This window comes from Oncorhynchus keta, chromosome 23, assembly GCF_023373465.1.
Source record: "Oncorhynchus keta strain PuntledgeMale-10-30-2019 chromosome 23, Oket_V2, whole genome shotgun sequence".
Taxonomy (NCBI): Eukaryota; Metazoa; Chordata; class Actinopteri; order Salmoniformes; family Salmonidae; genus Oncorhynchus; species Oncorhynchus keta.
The window spans coordinates 47,232,507-47,253,456 of record NC_068443.1 but is presented as its reverse complement, the minus strand read 5'-3'; the positions used below and the strand labels follow the sequence as shown (position 1 = coordinate 47,253,456).

Sequence of the window (20,950 nt, the reverse complement as noted above, 5' to 3'; positions counted from 1 at the left end):
ACAAAAAAGACAAGGCCGAGGATAAAGTCGACTTCTGGAGAAACCCTGACAAGGGAGGGTCCTGCTCCTCCTTTCCATGACAGATGCAGGAGGGATGCCGCTTACTTCTATCCACCCCGGTCTGATCAACGCTCTACAACCAGCGCCTCATCGGCTTCCAGTGGTTGTTTTGTATTCAACGAGAGACTGGACGGACGACAAGATGCCGCACCCGACGGGGTAAGAAGAAGCGACTATCAGAGGCACACGGTCTCAGAACCCACGGGACATTGCGGGGGCGGCAGCGTAGCCTAGTGGTTAGAGCGTTGGACTAGTAACCGGAAGGTTGCGAGTTCAAACCCCGAGCTGACAAGGTACAAATCTGTCGTTCTGCCCCTGAACAGGCAGTTAACCCACTGTTCCCAGGCCGTCATTGAAAATAAGAATATGTTCTTAACTGACTTGCCTGTTAAATAAAGGTATAATTTAAAAATAAAAAAAAATTGATGCAGTAACAGAACCTCTATCTACTTTTGTTGACTTTTTTATCAGACCACTCACAGAACAGCTCCCCTCCTTTGTAAAGGACACCAGCAGTATGAGCTCTATCATTGAATCTCTTGATCCTCTCCCTGAGAATACCTTGTTAGTTACTTTTGATGTTGAGTCATTATACACTAATATTCCGGGCGGTATTGAACATTTTCTTCTGCAACGTGACCTTAATGAACTACCTTCCAGTGCCTGCATTATAACATTGGGCTGAAATAGTACTCACACAACTATTTCATGTTTCTAAATGATTTCTTTATTCAGACAAAAGGTACTGCTATGGGATCCCCCATGGCTCCTAACTATGCTCATTTGTATGTGGGTTACATAGAGAAACAGTCTATTTTCAATCCTCTCCAAAATGTTTTCTTGCCTCACATCATTATGTGGAAACGGTATATTGATGATATTTTTGTTCTATGGAGGGGTGATGCAAAACAGCTCCAGGCGTTCCATGCTTTTCTTAACTCCTGTTCTGAGATTTACTATGCAATCTGATACAAGTCAAATCAGTTTTCTTGATCTTCTGTGAAGATAATGTTTCATACACTGATCTTTACAGGAAGCCTACTGATCGTAACAGTTTGTTGAGGGCTGATAGTTGTCACCCACTTCCCTTGAAAAATAGTTTGCCCCTACAGCCAATTCTTTCGAATCAAAATCATTTGCAAAAAACAGTCCGATTTCGACAGAAATATGGCTGAGACGCAAAGAATGTTCAAGGAGAGGGGCTACAAAAATGATCAAATTAATATTGCCATTGAGAAAATTGTAAACAAAACATGACCTTTTTCAAGGTCAGTCTCGCAAAAAGATGCATTCTTGCGTTCTAACTACCCGCTATTCAAAGTGCTCTGAACAAATTAAGGGAATTGTTCAAACATTGGCACATTCTAAAATCCGATAGAAATCTCAGAGACCAATTGGTACACTGATTTACCACCACAAGATATTCCTGAATGTCTATTTGCGCCCCTACTGGATGGAAATTACAAATGTAATGGCTGTGCTCAATGCAATGGCACTTATAAATGTAGATCCTTCTAACACCCACAAACAGGGAAATAGATCCCAATCAAAGGTGTTATTACGTGCTCCACAAAGGCAGTTATTTATCTTATAACTTGTCTTTGTGGTAAAAATTATGTAGGTAAAACAAAGCGCGAATTAAAAGCGCGTATCTCAGAGCATCGTAGCACCATTTAGTGTAAAAACTTGACTTACCCAGTTGCGGCCCACTTCTTGGAGGCAGGCCACTCGATTTTGTCTCTGCGTTATATTGGCATCGAACATGTCACCCTCCCAAGGAGAGGGGGTGACCTTGATAATTTCTTGTTAAAACGAGAGGCTGCCTGGATCTTTCACTTAAAGACCCTTGTTCCCTTCGTTCTCAACGTAGACTTTGATCTGAAGCCATTCTTGTGATTATTGTGACTTTGCCATTGTAATTATAATTGTTTGTCAGCTCGTGCGGTCTAAAAGGAATTTATGATCGTATGCTATCCATTTGTTGTTTGTATGCTGTTCTTTGTATGCCATTTTAATATTTGAGAATTAACCAATGATATTAGGCGACTCTTGGCCATGATTACAGACACCTATGTATTTTGACACTATATAAACAAGTCATCCTGCAGTGTTTGTGATTATACCCTGATGAAGACAGCTTGGCTGTCGAAACGTTGGTAATTACATTTTTGCATCTGAGCTCCTAGAGTGTGCTCTTTTATTTTCAAGTTTTCTACTCCGCTAGCCAGCACCTCGCCTAAATAGGTGTGTGTCTCTTTTTCTTCTAGATTGCACTCACGAGACTCCGAGTTACACAATAAATGTTCCAGTTGTTCCATAAAGATTATTTTAAAATCCCAAAACTTTAATTTGGTTGGCACGTTATGTTCAGAAATCCACAGGCTCGAGCGGTCACGACGGGGCAGACGAACATTCCAAATAGTATCCGTGAAGTTTGTAGAAAGATGTCAAACGTTTTTAATAATCAATCCTCCAGGTTGTTTTTACAATAAATAATCGATAATATTTCAACCGGACCGTAGAGTTTTCAATAGGAGTGAGAGAGAAAATGTCTGCTCATGCATGCAAAACTCTGCTGGCACCCAGCCATCCAATGACGCGATGTGATCTTTCTCGCACATTTTTCAGAATAAAAGCCTGAAACTACATCTAAAGACTGTTCACACAATGTGGGAAGACTGTTAAAAGGTGTGTGGAAGCCATTGGAAAATGGATCTGGTTGATATCCCTTTAAATGGAGGGAACAGAGAGGTTTCAGGAAAAACAGCACTTCCGGGTTGGATTTTCCTCAGGTTTTCGCTTGCAATATCCGTTCTTTCACAGTCACAGACAATATTCTGACAGTTTTGGAAATTTTAGAGTGTTTTCTATCCTAATCTGACAATTACATGCATATTCTAGATTCTGGGCCTGAGAAATAGGCAGTTTCATTTGGGTACGTTTTTTCATCCAAACATCAAAATACTGCCCCCTATACTCAAGAGGTTAAAATGCACTGAAAATGTCTAAAATACATCATATATATACAGCTAAAGTGTGTTTGATCAAATGTCTTGTTTTGCTAACCATTACTTTGGACAAAATCAGGACGCCAATATTCTTGGAAGATTTTTTTGTATGAAAAAAATAAAAAAAGGGTAATTCTTCCACTTTTCAACCAATATTCATTATCTCCAGCACCATACCAGGGTCTACGTAAGTGAAAATGGTGCGTTTTAAAAATCTGTGGTTAGAAATGAATTCTCTGTGGCATTACAGGGTAGGATTAAAAGTAGGAAAACCTGCAACGAGTTTCATGCTTCCCACGTCACTGTGAATCTCATAATGTTTGATAATCACTATTTATTAATGTCTTTGGTAGTACTTAACTATATTTTTTTCTACAAAATGTAAACACTGGTATTGTGCGGGAGATTATGATAATGAGGTTGAAAAATCATGGAATTGCCCTTTAAATTAGTTTAATTACATCTGAATGTGCGTTAATCACAATTTATCACAGCAAATCCAGCGATTAACTTGATTAAAAAATATATATACAGTTTGACAGCACTGTATAATACAAAACAGAGCGGGATAAAGACTGTAAGAGGACGACGAGCTTCTTTTGAGTCTAAAAGGAAGAAAAGCTGTTAAATTTTTTAGGTGGAGATCCTCCCTCAGTTTACAAGGCTTAGCATATTATTATATAGATATTACCAATTGACCATAGAAAAACTGGAAATATTGCAGACTGTGGCTTTAACACTAGAAGTGCATAAATCAGTAATTTGGACTGCTCATGAATAAAAAAATATATATTATTACTCTGCCATAGACATTCCCCCCCGCTGTCCTTGACTTTTCCGTTTATAGCACACACTGTCGTTGTTAGTGGTAGTTGGAGAAGAAACTAGACAAGGTGTGGACATAAGGGGCCTGTACGGGTATTTTGTTTTCCTCATAGCCACTCATTTAATACTTTTGATGACAAAATGTGAAGGAAAAACCAGATGTTAACCCTGAAAGAAGAACTGTCTTGCTGTTTTGTTTTGACTGGAACACAGTAAGTCATGCATTGTGCTGGCATTTTGGGGGTTCGGTCAGATTTGGCTTGCCGTTTCCATTGGGCTGTGGTTGAACGAGGGGAGCCTGTGGGTGAAGTTAAAGTAAGATCAGATTGTTTGTGTGTGTGTGTGTGTGTGTGTCTTAATATCACAAAAAGAACTGAAGTTAAATCCAGTTTTAGGAGGGCATGTCCTTTTTTTAATGATTTTCCCCGTTACCCCTCCTTCTCCCAATAGTTGAAGGTGCCATGCCCGGTTGATAATCACCCGAGAACAAGGTGGGCCATTCTATTGTATTAATCTATTCTAATTCTAATCCCAAAACGGTATGTACCCTATATCAGTCCACCGAAATCCAAGGAGTCTTATCAGTCTGCTCAGGCCTACTTGGAGTACACAGTGAGAGCGTGCATTATTTACAATGGCAAGAAGACCAAGACGAATGAACGCACATGCTGCGTTAGCGTTGCTACAAAATCTGAATGAAAACGACTCAGACGGAAGAAATGAATCATGACATCTCTGATGATTATTCTTCTGATTCTGAGCATCAGCCTGAACCTACACCTCCGAGACCTAAGCGAAAAAAAAAACATGTAAGCACAAGCTGACAAAAATGGACCATTTTTGACTGCTGTCATAAACACTTATATTCATTATAATGCCATTATTGCTTTCGCGACAATTTTCACTATTTATAAAGCACACTTGGTGCTTATAGTGATGTTTAGGCTACTGATGTTTTCATCATGTGTTGCTAACCGTGTGTCTTGGTGGTTGGGGTATTTTTATTTTGTCGTTGTTACAGTTTTCCAACACATACGGTGCCTTCAGAAAGTATTCAAACCCCTTAACTTTGCCCCCCAAAATTGTGTTGCAGCCTGAATTTAAAATGGAATAAATGTAGATATTTTTGTCACTGGCCTACACCCAATGCCCCGTCATGTAAAAGAGTAACTATTTTAAACAAATTTATTAAAATGAAAAGCTGAAACGTCTTGAGTCGAAGTATTAAACCCCTTTGTTTATGGCAAGCCTAAATAAGTTCAGGAGTAAAAATGTGCTTAACAAGTCACATAATAAGTTTCAATGACTACCTCATCTCTGACACATAAAATGATCTGTAAGGTCCCTCAGTTGAGCAGTGAATTTACAACAGATTCAGCCACGGGTTTTCCAATGCAAAGAGCGCCTACTAAAAAAAAAAATCTGACATTGAATCTCTTTGATTATGCTGTAGTTAAATTACATGTTGAATACACCCAGTCACTATGAAGATACGGGCGTCTTTCCTAACTCAATAGCCGGAGAGGAAGGAAAGCACTCAGGGATTTCAACGTGAGGCCAATGGTGACTTTAAAACAGTTACAAAGTTCAATGGCTGTGATGGGAAATAACTGAAGATGGATAAACACCATTGTAGTTACTCCACAGTACTAACCTAATTGACAGAGTGAAAAAACGCCTTTACAGAATGAAAATATTCCAAAACAAGCATCCTTGATTGCAGCGAGGCACTAAAGTAATACTGCCAGAAATGTGGCAAAGCAATTCACTTTTTGTCCTGAATACAAAATGTTATGTTTGGGGAAAATCCAATCCAATACATTACTGAGTACCACTCTCCATATTGTCAAGCATGGTGTTTGCTGCATCATGTTATGGTTATGCTTGTAATCATTAAGGACTGGGGAGTTTTTCAGGATAAAAAAAGTCAGAATAGAGCTAAGCACAGGCAAAATCCAAGAGGAAAACCTGGTTGTCTGCTTTCCACCAGACACTGGGAGATTAGTTCACCTTTCAGCAGGACAATAACCTAAAACACAAGGCCAAATCTACACTGGAGTTGCTTACCAAGAAAGCAGTGAATGTTCCTGAGTGGCCGAGTTACAGTTTTGACTTAAATCTACTTGAAAATCTATGACCTGAAGATAGTTCTCTAGCAAAGAACAACAAACAATTTGACAGAGCTTGAATAATCAAAAAAAATTATAAATGGGCAAATTTTGCACAATCCAGTTGTGGAAAGCTCTTTGTGACTGAAGGCACCAGCATGCTTCGGTTCGCCTTGTCAAACCGAACGAGTGTGCTCGCATACACCCTTAAAAGACCTTTGCTTGAAAAATGGCAATAGTACTGTTTGTCTATCTTGAGACATCTTATCCGGAATAGTCAGAAATAATCTAAGATAACTCTGTCAATCATTTAGATGTTTTTGCAGAGGAGATGTTAGTCACGCAAATTCTAATTTGTTTGGTGCAGTATTTCTCAAGTGAAAAAATGTGCATGAAAACGAGTCTTATCTCGCTGAATGACAACAAACACTTCATCGAAGAATCCCTACGGTTGACCATTCACCAACGAAGGGGCATAGACTTTGGCTACCGATTTCAACTTGCCTCAAGAAAAAGACGTATAAAGCACGAACAGCTGAAAACACCCGTGCCGAAGACCAAAACGTCAAAAAATGTTGTTTCGGGAGGGAAGCATGTGGACGCCTTTACCCCAAAAGACTCACAGCTGTAATCTCTGCCAAAGGGGATTCTAAAATATATTCACTCAGGGGATTGAATATTTAAAATATTTTTCGACTTAAAAAAAAAAAAGTTTAAAACATTTCTTACACTTCAGCAGAATATTTTGTGTAGATTGTTGACAAAAAAATGACCAAATCCATTTTGTAACACAACAAAAGTCAAGGGGTGTGAATACTTTCTGAAGGCACTGTATGCTTTCTGTTTTATAGTTGTAACAAAGGCACTCCACAAATAAAATTGATTGAACATTTTGAATTTTGAAGTAACAGTAACATAAACTAATGAAACTGATAGTCTTATTTGAAATATACACTCAGTGGCCAGTTAATCACGTACACCAATCTCGTACCGAGTTCGGCCCCTCAGAATAGCCTGAATTATTTGGGGCATCGATGTTGCTCACTCGGTATCAAGGGACCGAACATGTGCTAGGAAAAAATTCCCCACATCATTACACCACAGCCACCAGCCTGTACGATTAACACCAGTCAGAATGGGGCCATGGGCTCATACTGCTTCAGCAAAATCCTGACTCTGCCACCAGCATGACGCAACAGGAAACGTGTTAAATCAGATACTTGAAATTTGGCATGCCATGAAAGACCTTAGACCGCTGCTCCTGAGTGGCACAGCGGTCTAAGGCACTGCATCTCAGTGCAAGAGGCATCACTACAGACCCTGGTTTGATTCCAGGCTGTATCACAACCGGCCGTGATTGGGAGTCTTATAGGGCGGCGCACAATTGGCCCAGCGTCGTTAGGTTTTGGCCGTCATTTAAAATAAAAATGTGTTCTTAACTGACTTGCCTAGTTAAATAAAATAAATACAAAAATAAATGTGAAATAAAAGTTAAATAAAAATATTAAAATGGGCATATTAATGTTTTGTGTGGACCCTAGGAAGAGTAGCTGTCATGATTAACAGCTAATGGGGAACCAAAAAAACAAATGCAACAGGCATGTTAGGGCAACTAACCGATTGTCTGGATGATGGCGTTCTGGACAATGCGCTCCTCGCTCTCCTTGACCCGTCCGGACGAGGACACACTGGCGCCAGAGTTCCGTCTGGAGTTCTCACCCAGCTCAAAGTCCACACTCATCCGCAGGTGCTTGAGCAGGGTGTTGAACACCTCCAGTACCGTAGGGCCTGATGATACACATACACACACAAGCACACAGAAACACACAGGCAAGCACACACACAAAGACTCGCAGACACACAAACACGCAGACACACAAACACGCAGACACACAAACACACAAGCAAGCACACACAGAGGCACACACACGCAGTTAGGGATTGCGATCAACACACCATCTGGTCACCAAAGACTATTGGATTCTATTATCACATATAAAAGCTTTTAAAACTATACAATCACCAAGGAATACTACACTCCGTGTTCTAGCACAATACAATAAAACATCACCAGGGTATATACTCCACCATAGTACAGTAATATATATATATATAGTACCAGTCAAAAGTTTGGACACACCTACTCATTCAAAGGTTTTTCTTTATTTGGACTATTTTCTACATTGTAGAATAATAGTGAAGACATCAACACTATGAAATGGCACACATAGAATCAAGTAGTAACCAAAAACATGTTAAACAAATCAAAATATATTTGATATTTTTCAAAGTAGCCACCCTTTGCCTTGACAGCTTTGCACACTCTTAGCATTCTCTCAACCAGCTTCATGAGGTAGTCACCTGGAATGGATTTCAATAAACAGGTGTGCCTTGTTAAAAGTTAATTGGTGGAATTTCTTTCCTACTTTATGCATTTGAGACAATAATTTGTGTTGTGACAAGGTAGGGGTATAGAGAATATGGTCTGTTACCAAATCTGGCTAAGTCCATATTATGGCAAGAACAGATCAAATAAGCAAAGAGAAACGACAGTCCATCATTACTTTAAGACATGAAGGTCAGTCAATCCGGAAAATTTCTAAAACGCTGAAAGTTTCTTCAAGTGCAATCGCAAAAACAATCAAGAGATATGATGAAACTGGCTCTCATGAGGACCGCCACAGAAAAGGAAGACCCAGAGTTACTTCTATTATATTAGGATACGTTTCATTAGAGTTAACTGCACCTCAGATTGCAGACCCAAAAAATACTTCACAGAGTTCAAGTAACAGAAATCAGGCCTTCATGGTCGAATTGCTGCTAAGAAACCACACATTTGAGACTGTTGGTTCCAACCGCCGTGTCTTTGTGACACACAGAGTAGGTGAACGGATGATCTCCGCATGTGTGGTTCCCACCGTGAAGCATGGAGGAGGAGGTGTGGGGGTGCTTTGCTGGTGACACTGTCTGTGATTTATTTAGAATTCAAGGCACACTTAACCAGCATGGCTACGACAGAATTCTGCTGCGATATGCCATCCCATCTGATTTGCGCTTAGTGGGACTATCATTTGTTTTTCAACAGGACAAGGACCCAAAAACACACCTTCAGGCTGTGTAAGGGCTATTTGACCAAGAAGGAGAGTGATGGAGTGCTGCATCAGATGACCTGGCCTCCACAATCACCCGACCACAACCCAATTGAGATGGTTTGGGATGAGTTGGACTGCAGAGTGAAGGAAAAGCAGCCCACAAGTGCTCTGTACGTGTGGGAACTCCATCCAGACTGTTGGAAAAACCGTCCAAGGTGAAGCTGGTTGAGAGAATGCGAAGCGCGTGCAAAGCTGTCATCAAAGCAAAGAGTGGCTACTTTTAACAAACTACTTTTGGCTACTTTTAACAATCTCAAATATAAAATACATTTTGATTTGTTTAACACTTTATTTGGTTACTACATGATTCCATTTGTGTTTTTTCATAGTGTTGATGCCTTCACTATTATTCTACAATGTAGAAAATAGTGTAAATAAAGAAAAATCCTTGAATGTCCAACCCTTTGACTGGTACTGTCACCAGCCTGATGGCTACCTTCACCATTTACCAAGTAAATTAGAATGCTGAACGCAGTATCAAGCTGGTTCCACCAGGCTAACATATCCTAATACTGTACATACATTACAAACATCACCAGTGTATAAAAGACCCCATGAAATAGGAAATTAGACTGTGCTATTTCCCATTTATTTAGGGTCGAGGCATATCACAAGATGATGTGGGACGTGGACCAGTCTTGACATTTCAACATTTTTTTGTGTCAAGAAGCACAATGGTCCTAATCCTTATGATCCATAGACAGACAACTTGACTGAAAAATGACCAGCAAATGAAGTATTTAATTTTTTTTTATCATACTCAGCCATCAGACTGACTGCTTATGTCAATAACTCAAATATACACTTTATTTGCAAGTGCTGGCTGTCGTTTTCATTCAAGTCAGATTAACCCTTGGCAACAGCAACTAAGTCTTACTGACAGAATTTGAGCATGTCGGATTTAGCATTTTCCATAGAAAAGCAAACCAACTTGGCTGAGTTGTGACCCTAAGTCAGAGCACGCAACTAGTTGCATCCTTGGACTGGTACGCCTCCCCTGATTCATCAGGCCATTGGGTGTTATACCTCTAATTTGGTCTCAAAATCAAAAAGACTCCCTCGTGTCTCTTTAGATGGTAAACTCATTTTAAAATGGGGATATGTGTCTATATTATTATATGCCATTTAGCACACACTTTTTTACAAAGTGACTTACAGTACAGTGAGTGCACACTTACACTGAGTATACAAAACATTAAGAACACCTGCTCTTTCCATGGCTGACCGACCAGGTGAAAGCTATGATCCCTTATTGAGGTCACCTGTTAAAATCCACTTCAAATCAGTCTAGATGAAGAGGAGGAGCCCGGTTATAGTAGGATTTTTAAGCTTTGAGACATAGATTGTGTATGTGTGCCATTCAGAGGGGGAATGGGTAAGACAAACTATTGAAGTGCCTTTGAACGGGGTATGGTAGTAGGTGCCAGGTGCACCGATTTGTGTCAAGAAATGCCACGCTTCTGGGTTTTTCACATTCAACAGTTTCCCATGTGTATCAAGAATGGTCTACCAACCGAAGGACATCCAGCCAACGTGACAACTGTGGGAAGCATTGTAGTCAACATGGGCCAGCATCCCTGTTCTGAGGGCAACAGGGGGATGCAACTTAATATTTGGAAGATGTTCCTACTGTTTGGTATAGTCAGTCTATGTGATCCCTGCAGGAACTAAACCCACAACCTTGGCATTGCTTGTGCCATGCTCCTCCTAACTGGGCCACACAGGACTGGATAATGATTACAAGTAAAGCATGCTCAGTTTGTTTTAGTGGAATAAGCTAAATTATTATTTTCTCATATTATAAAACCAAAAGTGTATAGAAAGGACTACAAGCATTACATTTTTGACACTACTAATGTCACTGCACCCCCCAATATATCACAGAAAGAATCACAACAGGGAAAACTACAAAGTACCATATAAGTGATACACAGTTTAGCACAGGGGTGGAGGGAGTAATTTACACCATTTACACAGTACTAGAGACACCAAATCCAAACTTACACCAATTCAGGTAAAGACAAAATGGGTCACATTCAATTCCAGTCAAATATTCAGTAAACAGATGATGTGGCCACACAGTTATTTGAACTAAGAGGCGCAGTTCGATCTACCAAGACCCACCCCATTTACAAACGACAGCAGTGACCAAACTTGAAAAAGGTACAACGTGTGGCTTTAAGACCAAACCAAACCAGAGCACACACCGTATGTTATACTGTATCTATGGAATTTAAAAAGTGTTTGTCCAAAATATAGCTTGGATGGGTTGAAGTTTGGTTAGGATATGGTGTTCATCGAAGTTGCCCATAACCACTGGTCCAGGGCCAGATAAAAATAAAAATGATGGTCAAGGTTAGGATGATCATAGATCTGTGGTTAGGGGCCCCCTTCTACCTCCAGCTATGGAGCTCCCTGCAGCACTGAACATACCTAACCAGAGATTTGGTGGGGATAAGGTTTGGGAGTTTGGGTCAACAGTGTATGCACTGTCATATGTATGTTTGTTGGAACGGGTCAGTCCTGTCGAGAGAGCGGTTTATTGGGAGGGAAAAAGAGGGCCAAAATCATTGGGTTTAAATAAACATGTGATCAAAGTATCTTCCTCCTTCCTTCTAGTCTTCCTCTCCAAACTGAACATCTACTATTAAATCAAGGATTTATTGACAGTATTTTGTCTCCCATCATTACAATAGCATTACCCCAAAAACTTAAATGGCTAGCTTGTAGCTATCATACTGACAATAAAGCTACATACTGTCACAACAGAAAAGTTGCGAGTCGACAGCTTAACCAAGCAGTTGTCACCATCAACAAAATAATCATTGTCAAATAATTTCCTATGCATCCATCTACCCATAGACTCATCCATTGCCTACATCTAGATTAGCGTTTCTCAAACGTTTTCGTGCCAAGGCATTCCCGTTACTAATAAGCGAGCACTGATTAAGAACATGACTAAAAACAGTTAAATCCAAGTGGATTGATAAGGAATTCAAAAATGGTATGGTTGAGAAAGGAGCCAAAAGGAGTGGCTAGCTGCATTGAAAAATGATTTGAATAAAGTGAACTAAAATAAAGTACACTATGAAACTAACTAAACTATACTATGAAACAAAGATAAATTATATAAAGAATGAAAGTAAATAGCTTTGAAGCACCTTAAATGAATGGGTATCCATTCTTCTTCTGAGGGCTCTTGGCCAAAAATGATTGACAATTGCATTTTTTAAATTAAAAACACCCATTTTTGTAGGTGTTTTGCCTATGCTATCTCCTAACATATAGAATTGTTTAAGATAGTAACAACATGGACCATCAAGCTATTTTATTCTAGGATCAGCTGGGGGTGGCAGGCAGCCGAGACATTAGAGAGGCGAGCCAGCAACGGGAGGGTTGCCAGTTCGAATCCCAGGGTCTGACGGAATAAAAACATTTGTCGGGAAGTCAGCTGGCAACTGGAAGGTTGCTGGTATCAAATTCTGCCTGCTGTTGTGCCCTTGAGCACTTAACCCCCACAACAGCAGCTCGCCGGGCACCCAGTGTGGCAAACCCCCAAACCTCTCTAAAACCTGTACATGTCTTTTGGGTTGAAAGCGGTAGTCTAATTTCAGTTGGACATTGTGTGCAATTGACCAATACAGTGATCTTAATCAGAAACAAATATGTAAAAATATATATATATTATAATGAAACTTTAGAATTTGCCCTTGCTGTCATTATTACAACACATAAATAACAGACAAAGATACTTCAAATCCGGTAGGCCAAATTTCAATTTGAAGGAGCCTGTTTTGTCGTAGCTGAAATGCATTAGAAAGGTATCGGGAAGTTCAGGTAAAGTTCATCAGGTACTAATTGTGTGTGTGTGTGTGTGTGTGTGTGTGTGTGTGTGTGTGTGTGTGTGTGTGTAGAAAAGATCCTGCATTGCATTCAAATGATATTCCCACAGTCCCTTCTAACGTGCCTTGAACGGCTTGGAGGGGAACAGAAGACATGACCATGGGAGTCGTAGCTTTCAGGAATGGGGTCATAATAAAGTTAGAGCCAAATCTGTAGGAAGGAGTCAGAAACTGCTCGGTTTGTCCCGACCGGTAAGCGGAGATCGGAGGTTACTCACATAACCGCGGTTCTATGAACTAAGAGGCGTCTTCAGTGGATTGAGACAAATCATGCGCAATCAGTAGGAGTTTGTCATGAGGAATATGCCGCGGACCTGAAGGAATTCCTCCGCAGAACTGGGTTTGAGAAAGGCTGATCTAGATGAAAATTTCACCCTGAGCCATCAATCTGTCATGTCAACAGATCCTCAGGTGATTATAATCAGTTAATATCCTGTCCATCTTTAAACCAATCTACCTATCCATCCATAGAGCTTATGTACCTTTGACTCATCTGACAGACCGCATCATGCATGTGTCCCAAATGACATCCAGTACCCTATATAGTGCACAAATGTTGCAAATGGAATAGGGTGCCATTTGGGACGCAGTCTGTTGAGTCACTAGAGGCACTTCCCAAGCCAACTCACCGACGGAGCCTTTGGCTGCTATGGCGACCGTCTCGAGAAGGACCTGCACGATGCCGGCCCTCATGCGAGGGGTGTTCTTGTTGTGCGTGTCCAGGTGGCCCAGGACCTGCTGAATGACGTGGTGGGAGTGTTGGGCCTGGGAAAGACAGTGGGAGAGAATGAAAGGGGGAGGGAGGTGAAGATAAAAAATACTTTAAGGTCGATGCACGCACACACACACACACACACACACACACACACACACAGTTTGGAAACTAGGGTTAGCTACTGCAGCACCCCTGGAGCAAATTTATAGGTTCATGTCTTGCTCAAGGGCACAATGGCACGGGTGGGATTTGGGAGGTTTGGGGAAACAGTCGGTCTAATCTGTTGAGTTCAACACAATGTACATTTACCTTTATGAACACGTGTACTTAATTTGTCCTTTTTTATTTCCTTGTTTCCAAACACTAAAACAATCAGCAACAGTCAATGTCCCCACAACATCCGAAAACGGACAGGTGGATGGACGAACAGACATACTCTTTCACTCAGAGACAAAGGTGTTGGGATGTTCTCTCCTGCTATTGAGTGAACAGACAGGAGGATGGACGAACAGACATACTCTTTCACTCAGAGACAAAGGTGTTGGGATGTTCTCTCCTGCTATTGAGTGAACAGACAGGTGGATGGACGAACAGACATACTCTTTCACTCAGAGATGTTCTCTCCTGCTATTGAGTGAACAGACAGGTGGATGGACGAACAGACATACTCTTTCACTCAGAGATGTTCTCTCCTGCTATTGAGTGAACAGACAGGTGGATGGACGAACAGACATACTCTTTCACTCAGAGATGTTCTCTCCTGCTATTGAGTGAACAGACAGGTGGATGGACGAACAGACATACTCTTTCACTCAGAGATGTTCTCTCCTGCTATTGAGTGAACAGACAGGTGGATGGACGAACAGACATACTCTTTCACTTAGAGATGTTCTCTCCTGCTATTGAGTGAACAGACAGGTGGATGGACGAACAGACATACTCTTTCACTCAGAGATGTTCTCTCCTGCTATTGAGTGAACAGACAGGTGGATGGACGAACAGACATACTCTTTCACTCAGAGACAAAGGTGTTGGGATGTTCTCTCCTGCTATTGAGTGAACAGACAGGTGGATGGACGAACAGACATACTCTTTCACTCAGAGATGGACGAACAGACATTCTTTCACTCAGAGATGTTCTTCTCCAAAGGTGTTGGGATGTTTCTCTCCTGCTATTGAGTGAACGGACAGGTGGATGGATGAACAGACATACTCTTTCACTCAGAGATGTTCTCTCCTGCTATTGAGTGAACAGACAGGTGGATGGACGAACAGACATACTCTTTCACTTAGAGATGTTCTCTCCTGCTATTGAGTGAACAGACAGGTGGATGGACGAACAGACATACTCTTTCACTCAGAGATGTTCTCTCCTGCTATTGAGTGAACAGACAGGTGGATGGACGAACAGACATACTCTTTCACTCAGAGACAAAGGTGTTGGGATGTTCTCTCCTGCTATTGAGTGAACAGACAGGTGGACGGACAGATTCACAAAGACAGACTGACCAACACAGACAAAAACAAAGACTGGCGTACAGGCAAATAGACAGATCCTCTGTAGCTCAGCTGGGTAGAGCATGGCGCTTGAAACGCCAGAATTGTGGGTTCGATTTCCGGGACCACCCATACGTAAAATATATGCAGACATGACTTACTGACCTTGGATAAAAGGCATATATATAGTATTATATTATGACAGATGTACAAAGTTTATCTTGCAGATAGATAAACAATTTCTCTCTCAGACAGACCAGACACAGTCTCATCTAGCCAAGACACTAAAACCTAGACTAGGATTAGGGCTGACCCTGAGCACTGCTCAAACAAAGCTCTTAAAAACACGACACACCTCGCCCCGAGCCTCACCGATCGTCTCTTATCTGGTAAAGCCACCGAGGGACATCCACTATGACTGGAGAACCCACCTGTATGGAGTACATGATGATCCGAAAACAGGAAACAGCAAACTCGTTGGGCTCCCACAGCCGGTGGTTGTCCAGATGACTGGAGAGGGAAGAACACAAAGGAAACACATCTCAATGGCATTATAGTACTGCACATAACAAATGGGACAACAAACTAAGTTAAGTTGTTGAGAATAGATTAACACGATACATTATGGGAAAAATGCATTCATATATTTCAGGCACTACAACTTTTATTATGGCCTTATTTGAGTCAAAATGGCTCATAGGTTCCTGCCCAATCTCCTGTTTCTGTAGTGTGAGGCAGCTTGCTGTCCAAGTACACCCCCTGGACAGGGCTTGGGATACTTTCCTAATGTTGTATGTTATGCTTATATGTGTAATGTTTCACCCTCCTGAACAGAGCCCTATGAGCTACATTCCAGTGTACGTACTATTGTACCACTTCAAATACATTGCCCCAATGCATTGCTTCATTCTAAATAGTATGCTAGTTTAGATAGATAGATAGACCGAGACAGAGACAGAGAGAGAGAGAGAGACTGCATAGACTGGGTTTGCTTTTCTGCTTTGTTTTCCTCAGCGAGACAGAAGTAAAAATGAGAAATTAAAGGGATGAGAGAGGTGAGGAGAGGACAAAGAGAGGAGAGAAGAGAGTGAGATGAAAGGGGTGTGAAGGGAAGAAATAAAATAGCAAATTCACATCAGAGACAGCTGAATCCGTAGACGTATAGGGTGGACACGAGGATAAAGACACAGGCACATAAATACTGGAATCTCAGAGATACGAACACGTCAGGAATGGAGGTTGTTTGAAATTCCGTGTTTTCTAAAGACCCAGTTCAACTGCATCTATTCGGTCGATTGGTCAGTCTGTAACTTAGGTTTACATCTTTGAGGTTCTACTGTATACAACACTGCTGCTGGGGCTTCAGTCTCCTTTACACTCAGTGTCACGCTACAATTACACTGATAACCACAGAGGATTCGCATGTTATACAGAGAAAAACATGGCCCTTTGGTGTAGGTTAAGTGTCTTAGCTATTCATGCCATAAAATCGCTCCTAATACTTTCTATGGGCCTCACCTAATATGGCCGACCAGTGACGTCAACACGTCCTGGTCACTTCCTGGTCACTTCCTGGCCCCTATCAAGATGGCTACACACAAAGCTCGGAAGACTAATGCTCAATGAACTGTACCAATTGTATGGCCTATTTGCCCCATACTGAACAGGTGGACCACGGGCCGGATCTGGACAATACATGCTGCAGGTCCCAACCCCACAAAATTGCCCCCCCGGTATTACATATCAGGCATTGCAAAATGTGTAGAATTACATGATATTAGCTTTAAGAATGCTACATCTTCTCTCTGCCCCATGAAAAAATGTGGATCACAAAACACTAGTCTCAACTTCAACAGTGACGAGGCTGGCCTTCTAGGCAGAGTGTCTGTGTTCTTTTGCTCATCTTAATCTTTTATTTTTATTGGCCAGCCTGAGATACGGCTTTTTCTTTGGTTTTCTAATGATCAGTTAGCTAATCCAAGTTTAGCATTTTAAAAGGCTAACACAACGTGCCATTGGAACACAGGAGTGATGGTTGCTGATAATGATATTCCATTTTTAAAAACATCTGCTGTTTTCAGCTACAATAGTCATTTACAACATTAACAATGTCTACACTGTATTTCTGATCAATTTTATGTTATTTTAAATGACATTGTTTTTTTTGTGTGCTTTTCTTTCAAAAACAAGGACATTTCTAAGTGGCCCCAAACTTCTGAACGGTAGTGTACTTCATCACTGGTCCTTCGTGGGACGCTGAAAACTGGCTACAGAGTTGTGGAGGTGATTCCAGGATCCTGGGATAAACCGCAGCTTTCACTATTTTGGTAGCGTAGTCTGTAAAGACAAATAATAAACAGGCATTTCAATAATATTGGCAGACTAACACATTTTTTTTTTAATATATATAATTTCACTAGAAAGAATATAAAGAACTCTGTTGGTGGGTTTTGGTCTTCTCTGGCTGAATTGTCAACCCTTTATTTTTTTTTATTTAACATTTATGTACCAGGGAAAGTCAGTTAAGAACAAATTATTGTTTACAATGACGGCCAAACCCTAACCCGGGTGACGCTGGCCCTTCTTGGCATTTGGGACAGAGAGGGAGTACTTGAGCAGGTTGTCTTTTCTCACTGCCTGCATCTATCCACTGTTTTCATTGTAATGCAAGGCTGCAAGGTATGATCTAAACCCCCCCAAATAAAAGAAACACGGGATACATTTGACGGGTTGGCGACATTGGAGAGACAACCAATAGAAATGGCGGTGATACACTTGACTACAATAATGACAATTTCAGCAGTAGGAACAATTCTTATTTTTAAGCTTTGCATGCATTCCATTGTAGGAGAAGGCGGTGTGCTTTGGCACGAAGTGCAGCATCAGAGAGTGGTATGCCTCTAGCCCCGATGGCTGGTCGTCAATGTGGATATTTGGAAGATGTCCTTCAGGATCTTCTCCAACCCCGCTACATATAAAAAGAGAAATAACCATTATATTTTAAGATGGGCTGTTCTGCAAAAAAACAAAACAAATGTACTACATGTAGGTTATGGACACTTACTTGGTTTCAGCCAGTCCTTTGTCCGTTCCTCTGCTTGCGGTGGTGCATGAGGACAAAGGCATGAGTGGCATTGGTAGGTTGGTGTGTTGGTTCTGTATGTGGTACAGCACAACTTTCCATTTTGGCACAATCATTTCCCTTGCTTTCTTCAGGAGACATTGCACATGACCAGTAGAGATAGTTGATCATGGAGTTCTAACACAGTGCTTGTCTTGCGTAGAGCCAATCACAGAAGAATATGAACATTGCACATGACCAGTAGAGATAGTTGATCATGGAGTTCTACCACAGTGCTTGTCGTGCGTAGAGCCAATCACAGAAGAATATGAACATATAATACAAATGTACACATAGATGAGTAGAATAATCCTACCCAGTTACATCATGACCATAAAAAAAATTGTATTTCTTACATTTAGCCAAATATCAAGCGATACTCTGGCATGTTCTCCTGGATCCATTTAATTATCTGCCTATTTTGATCAATGATGAGAGTTGTATGGCATTGAAGCTCGTCTGGAGGTTAGTTAACACAGTGTCCAAAGAAGCGTCAGAAGTATACAGAATGGTGTCGTCTGCGTAGAGGTGGTTCAGAGAATATCCAGCCGCAAGAGCGACATCATTGATGTATAGAGAGAAAAGAGTAGGCCCGAGAATTGAACACTGTGGCACCCCCATAGAGACTGCCAGAAGTTCGGCAACAGGCCCTCCGATTTAACACACTGAACTCTGAGACGTAGCTCGGAAACCAGATTGCATAGTGGAGAAGGTACGGTGCGATTCAAAATGGACCTTACAAAGGCAGGGTAGGATAGATATGTCTATAACAGTTTGGGTCTAGAGTGTCTCCCCCTTTGAAGAGGGGGATAACCACGGCAGCTTTCCAATCTTTGGGGATCTCAGACGATATGAAAGACAGGTTGAACAGGCTAGTAATAGGGGTTGCAACAATTGCGGTGGATAATTTTTAGAAAGAGAGGATCCAGATTGTCTATCCCAGCTGATTTGTAGGGGTCCAGATTTTGCAGCTCTTTCAGAACATCAGCTATCTGGATTTGGGTGAAGGAGGAATGGGATGCTTGGGCAAGTTGCAGTGAGGGGTGCAGAGCTGTTGACCGGGGTAGGGGTATAGCCAGGTGGAAGCATGGCCAGCCGTAGAAAACTGCTTATTGAAATTCTTGATTATCATAGATTTATTGGTGGTGACAGTGTTTGCTAGCCTCAGTGCAGCTGGGAGGAGGTGGTCTTATTCTCATTGGACTTTAGTGTCCCAGAACTTTTTTGAGTTTGTGCTACAGGATGCAGAATTCTGTTAGGAAAGCAAAGGCTAGCTTTTTCAAACTGCCTGTGTATATTGATTCAGAACTTCCCTGAAAAGTTGCATATCGTGGGGGCTATTCGATGCTAATGCAGTACACCACAGGATGTTTTTGTGCTGGTCAAGGGAAGTCAGGTCTGGAGTGAACCAAGGGCTATATCTGTTCCTGGTTCTACATTTTTTGAATGGGGCATGCTTATTTAAGATGGTGAGGAAAGCACTATCAAAGAATAACCAGGCATCCTTTACTGACGGAATGAGGTCAAAATCTTTTCAGGATACCTAGGCCAGGTCAATTAGAAAAGCCTGCTCGCTGAATTTCTTTTAGAGAGCATTTGACTGTGATGAGGGGATGGTCATTTGACCGCGGACTCATTACAGATGCAGGCAATGAGGCAGTGATTGCTGAGATCCTGGTTGAAGACAGCCGAGGTGTATTTAGAGAGCAGGTTGGTCAGGATGATATCTATGAGGGTGCTCGAGTTTACGGATTTGGGGTTGTACCTGGTAGGTTCCATGATAATTTGGGTGAGATTGAGGGCATCTAGCTTAGATTGTAAAACAGCCAGGATGTTAAGCATATCCCAGTTTATGTCACCGAACAGTACAAACTCTGAAGATAAATGGGGGATATTAATTCACATATGGTGTCCAGGGTGCAGCTGAGGGGAGTCTAACAAGCGGCAACAGTGAGAGACATATTTCTGGAAAGGTGGATTTTTTAAAGTAGAAGCTCGAACTGTTTAGGCACAGACTTGGATAGCATGACAGAACTCTGCAGGCTGTCTCTGAAGTAGATTGCAACTCCACCCCGTTTGGCAGTTCTATCTTGGTTGGGGATGGAAATTTCAGAATTTTTGGTGGCCTTCCTAAGCCAGGGTTCAGACACAGCTAGGACATCAGGATTGGCAGAGTGTACTAAAGCAGTGAAGAAGAAAACACTTAGGGAGGAGGCTTCTGATGTTAACATGCATGAAACCAAGGCTTTTACGGTTAAAGAAGTCAACAAATGATAGCGCCTGGGGAATAGGAGAGGAAATGGGGGCTACAGGGCCTGGGTTAACCTCTACATCACCAGAGGAACAGAGGAGGAGTAGGATAAGGGTACGGCTAAAGGCTATAAGAACTGGTCGTCTTGTGCGTTGGGAACAGAGAATAAAAGGAGCAGAAGATATATTCAGGGCATAGTATACAGACAAGGGTATGGTAGGGTGTGAGTACAGTGGAGGTAAACCTATGCGTTGCGTGATGATGAGAGGTTTCGCCTCTGGAAGCTACAATTCACATAGGTGAGGTCTCCG

At 41.5% G+C, this 20,950-nt stretch overlaps 1 protein-coding gene across 3 annotated transcripts in view; it reads right to left on the bottom strand.

Moving 5' to 3' along the window:
- efr3a (EFR3 homolog A (S. cerevisiae)) overlaps positions 1-20,950 on the bottom strand; it is a 237,755-nt gene that overhangs the window by 73,626 nt on the left and 143,179 nt on the right. For all 3 annotated transcript variants that reach the window (XM_052477338.1, XM_052477339.1, XM_052477340.1), the window contains exons 9-11: positions 15,699-15,777; positions 13,685-13,820; positions 7,619-7,789 (exon numbers count right to left, since the gene is read on the bottom strand). In XM_052477338.1, coding sequence (XP_052333298.1) covers positions 7,619-7,789; positions 13,685-13,820; positions 15,699-15,777 — 386 coding nt within the window. The remainder of the gene's footprint in view (positions 1-7,618; positions 7,790-13,684; positions 13,821-15,698; positions 15,778-20,950) is intronic.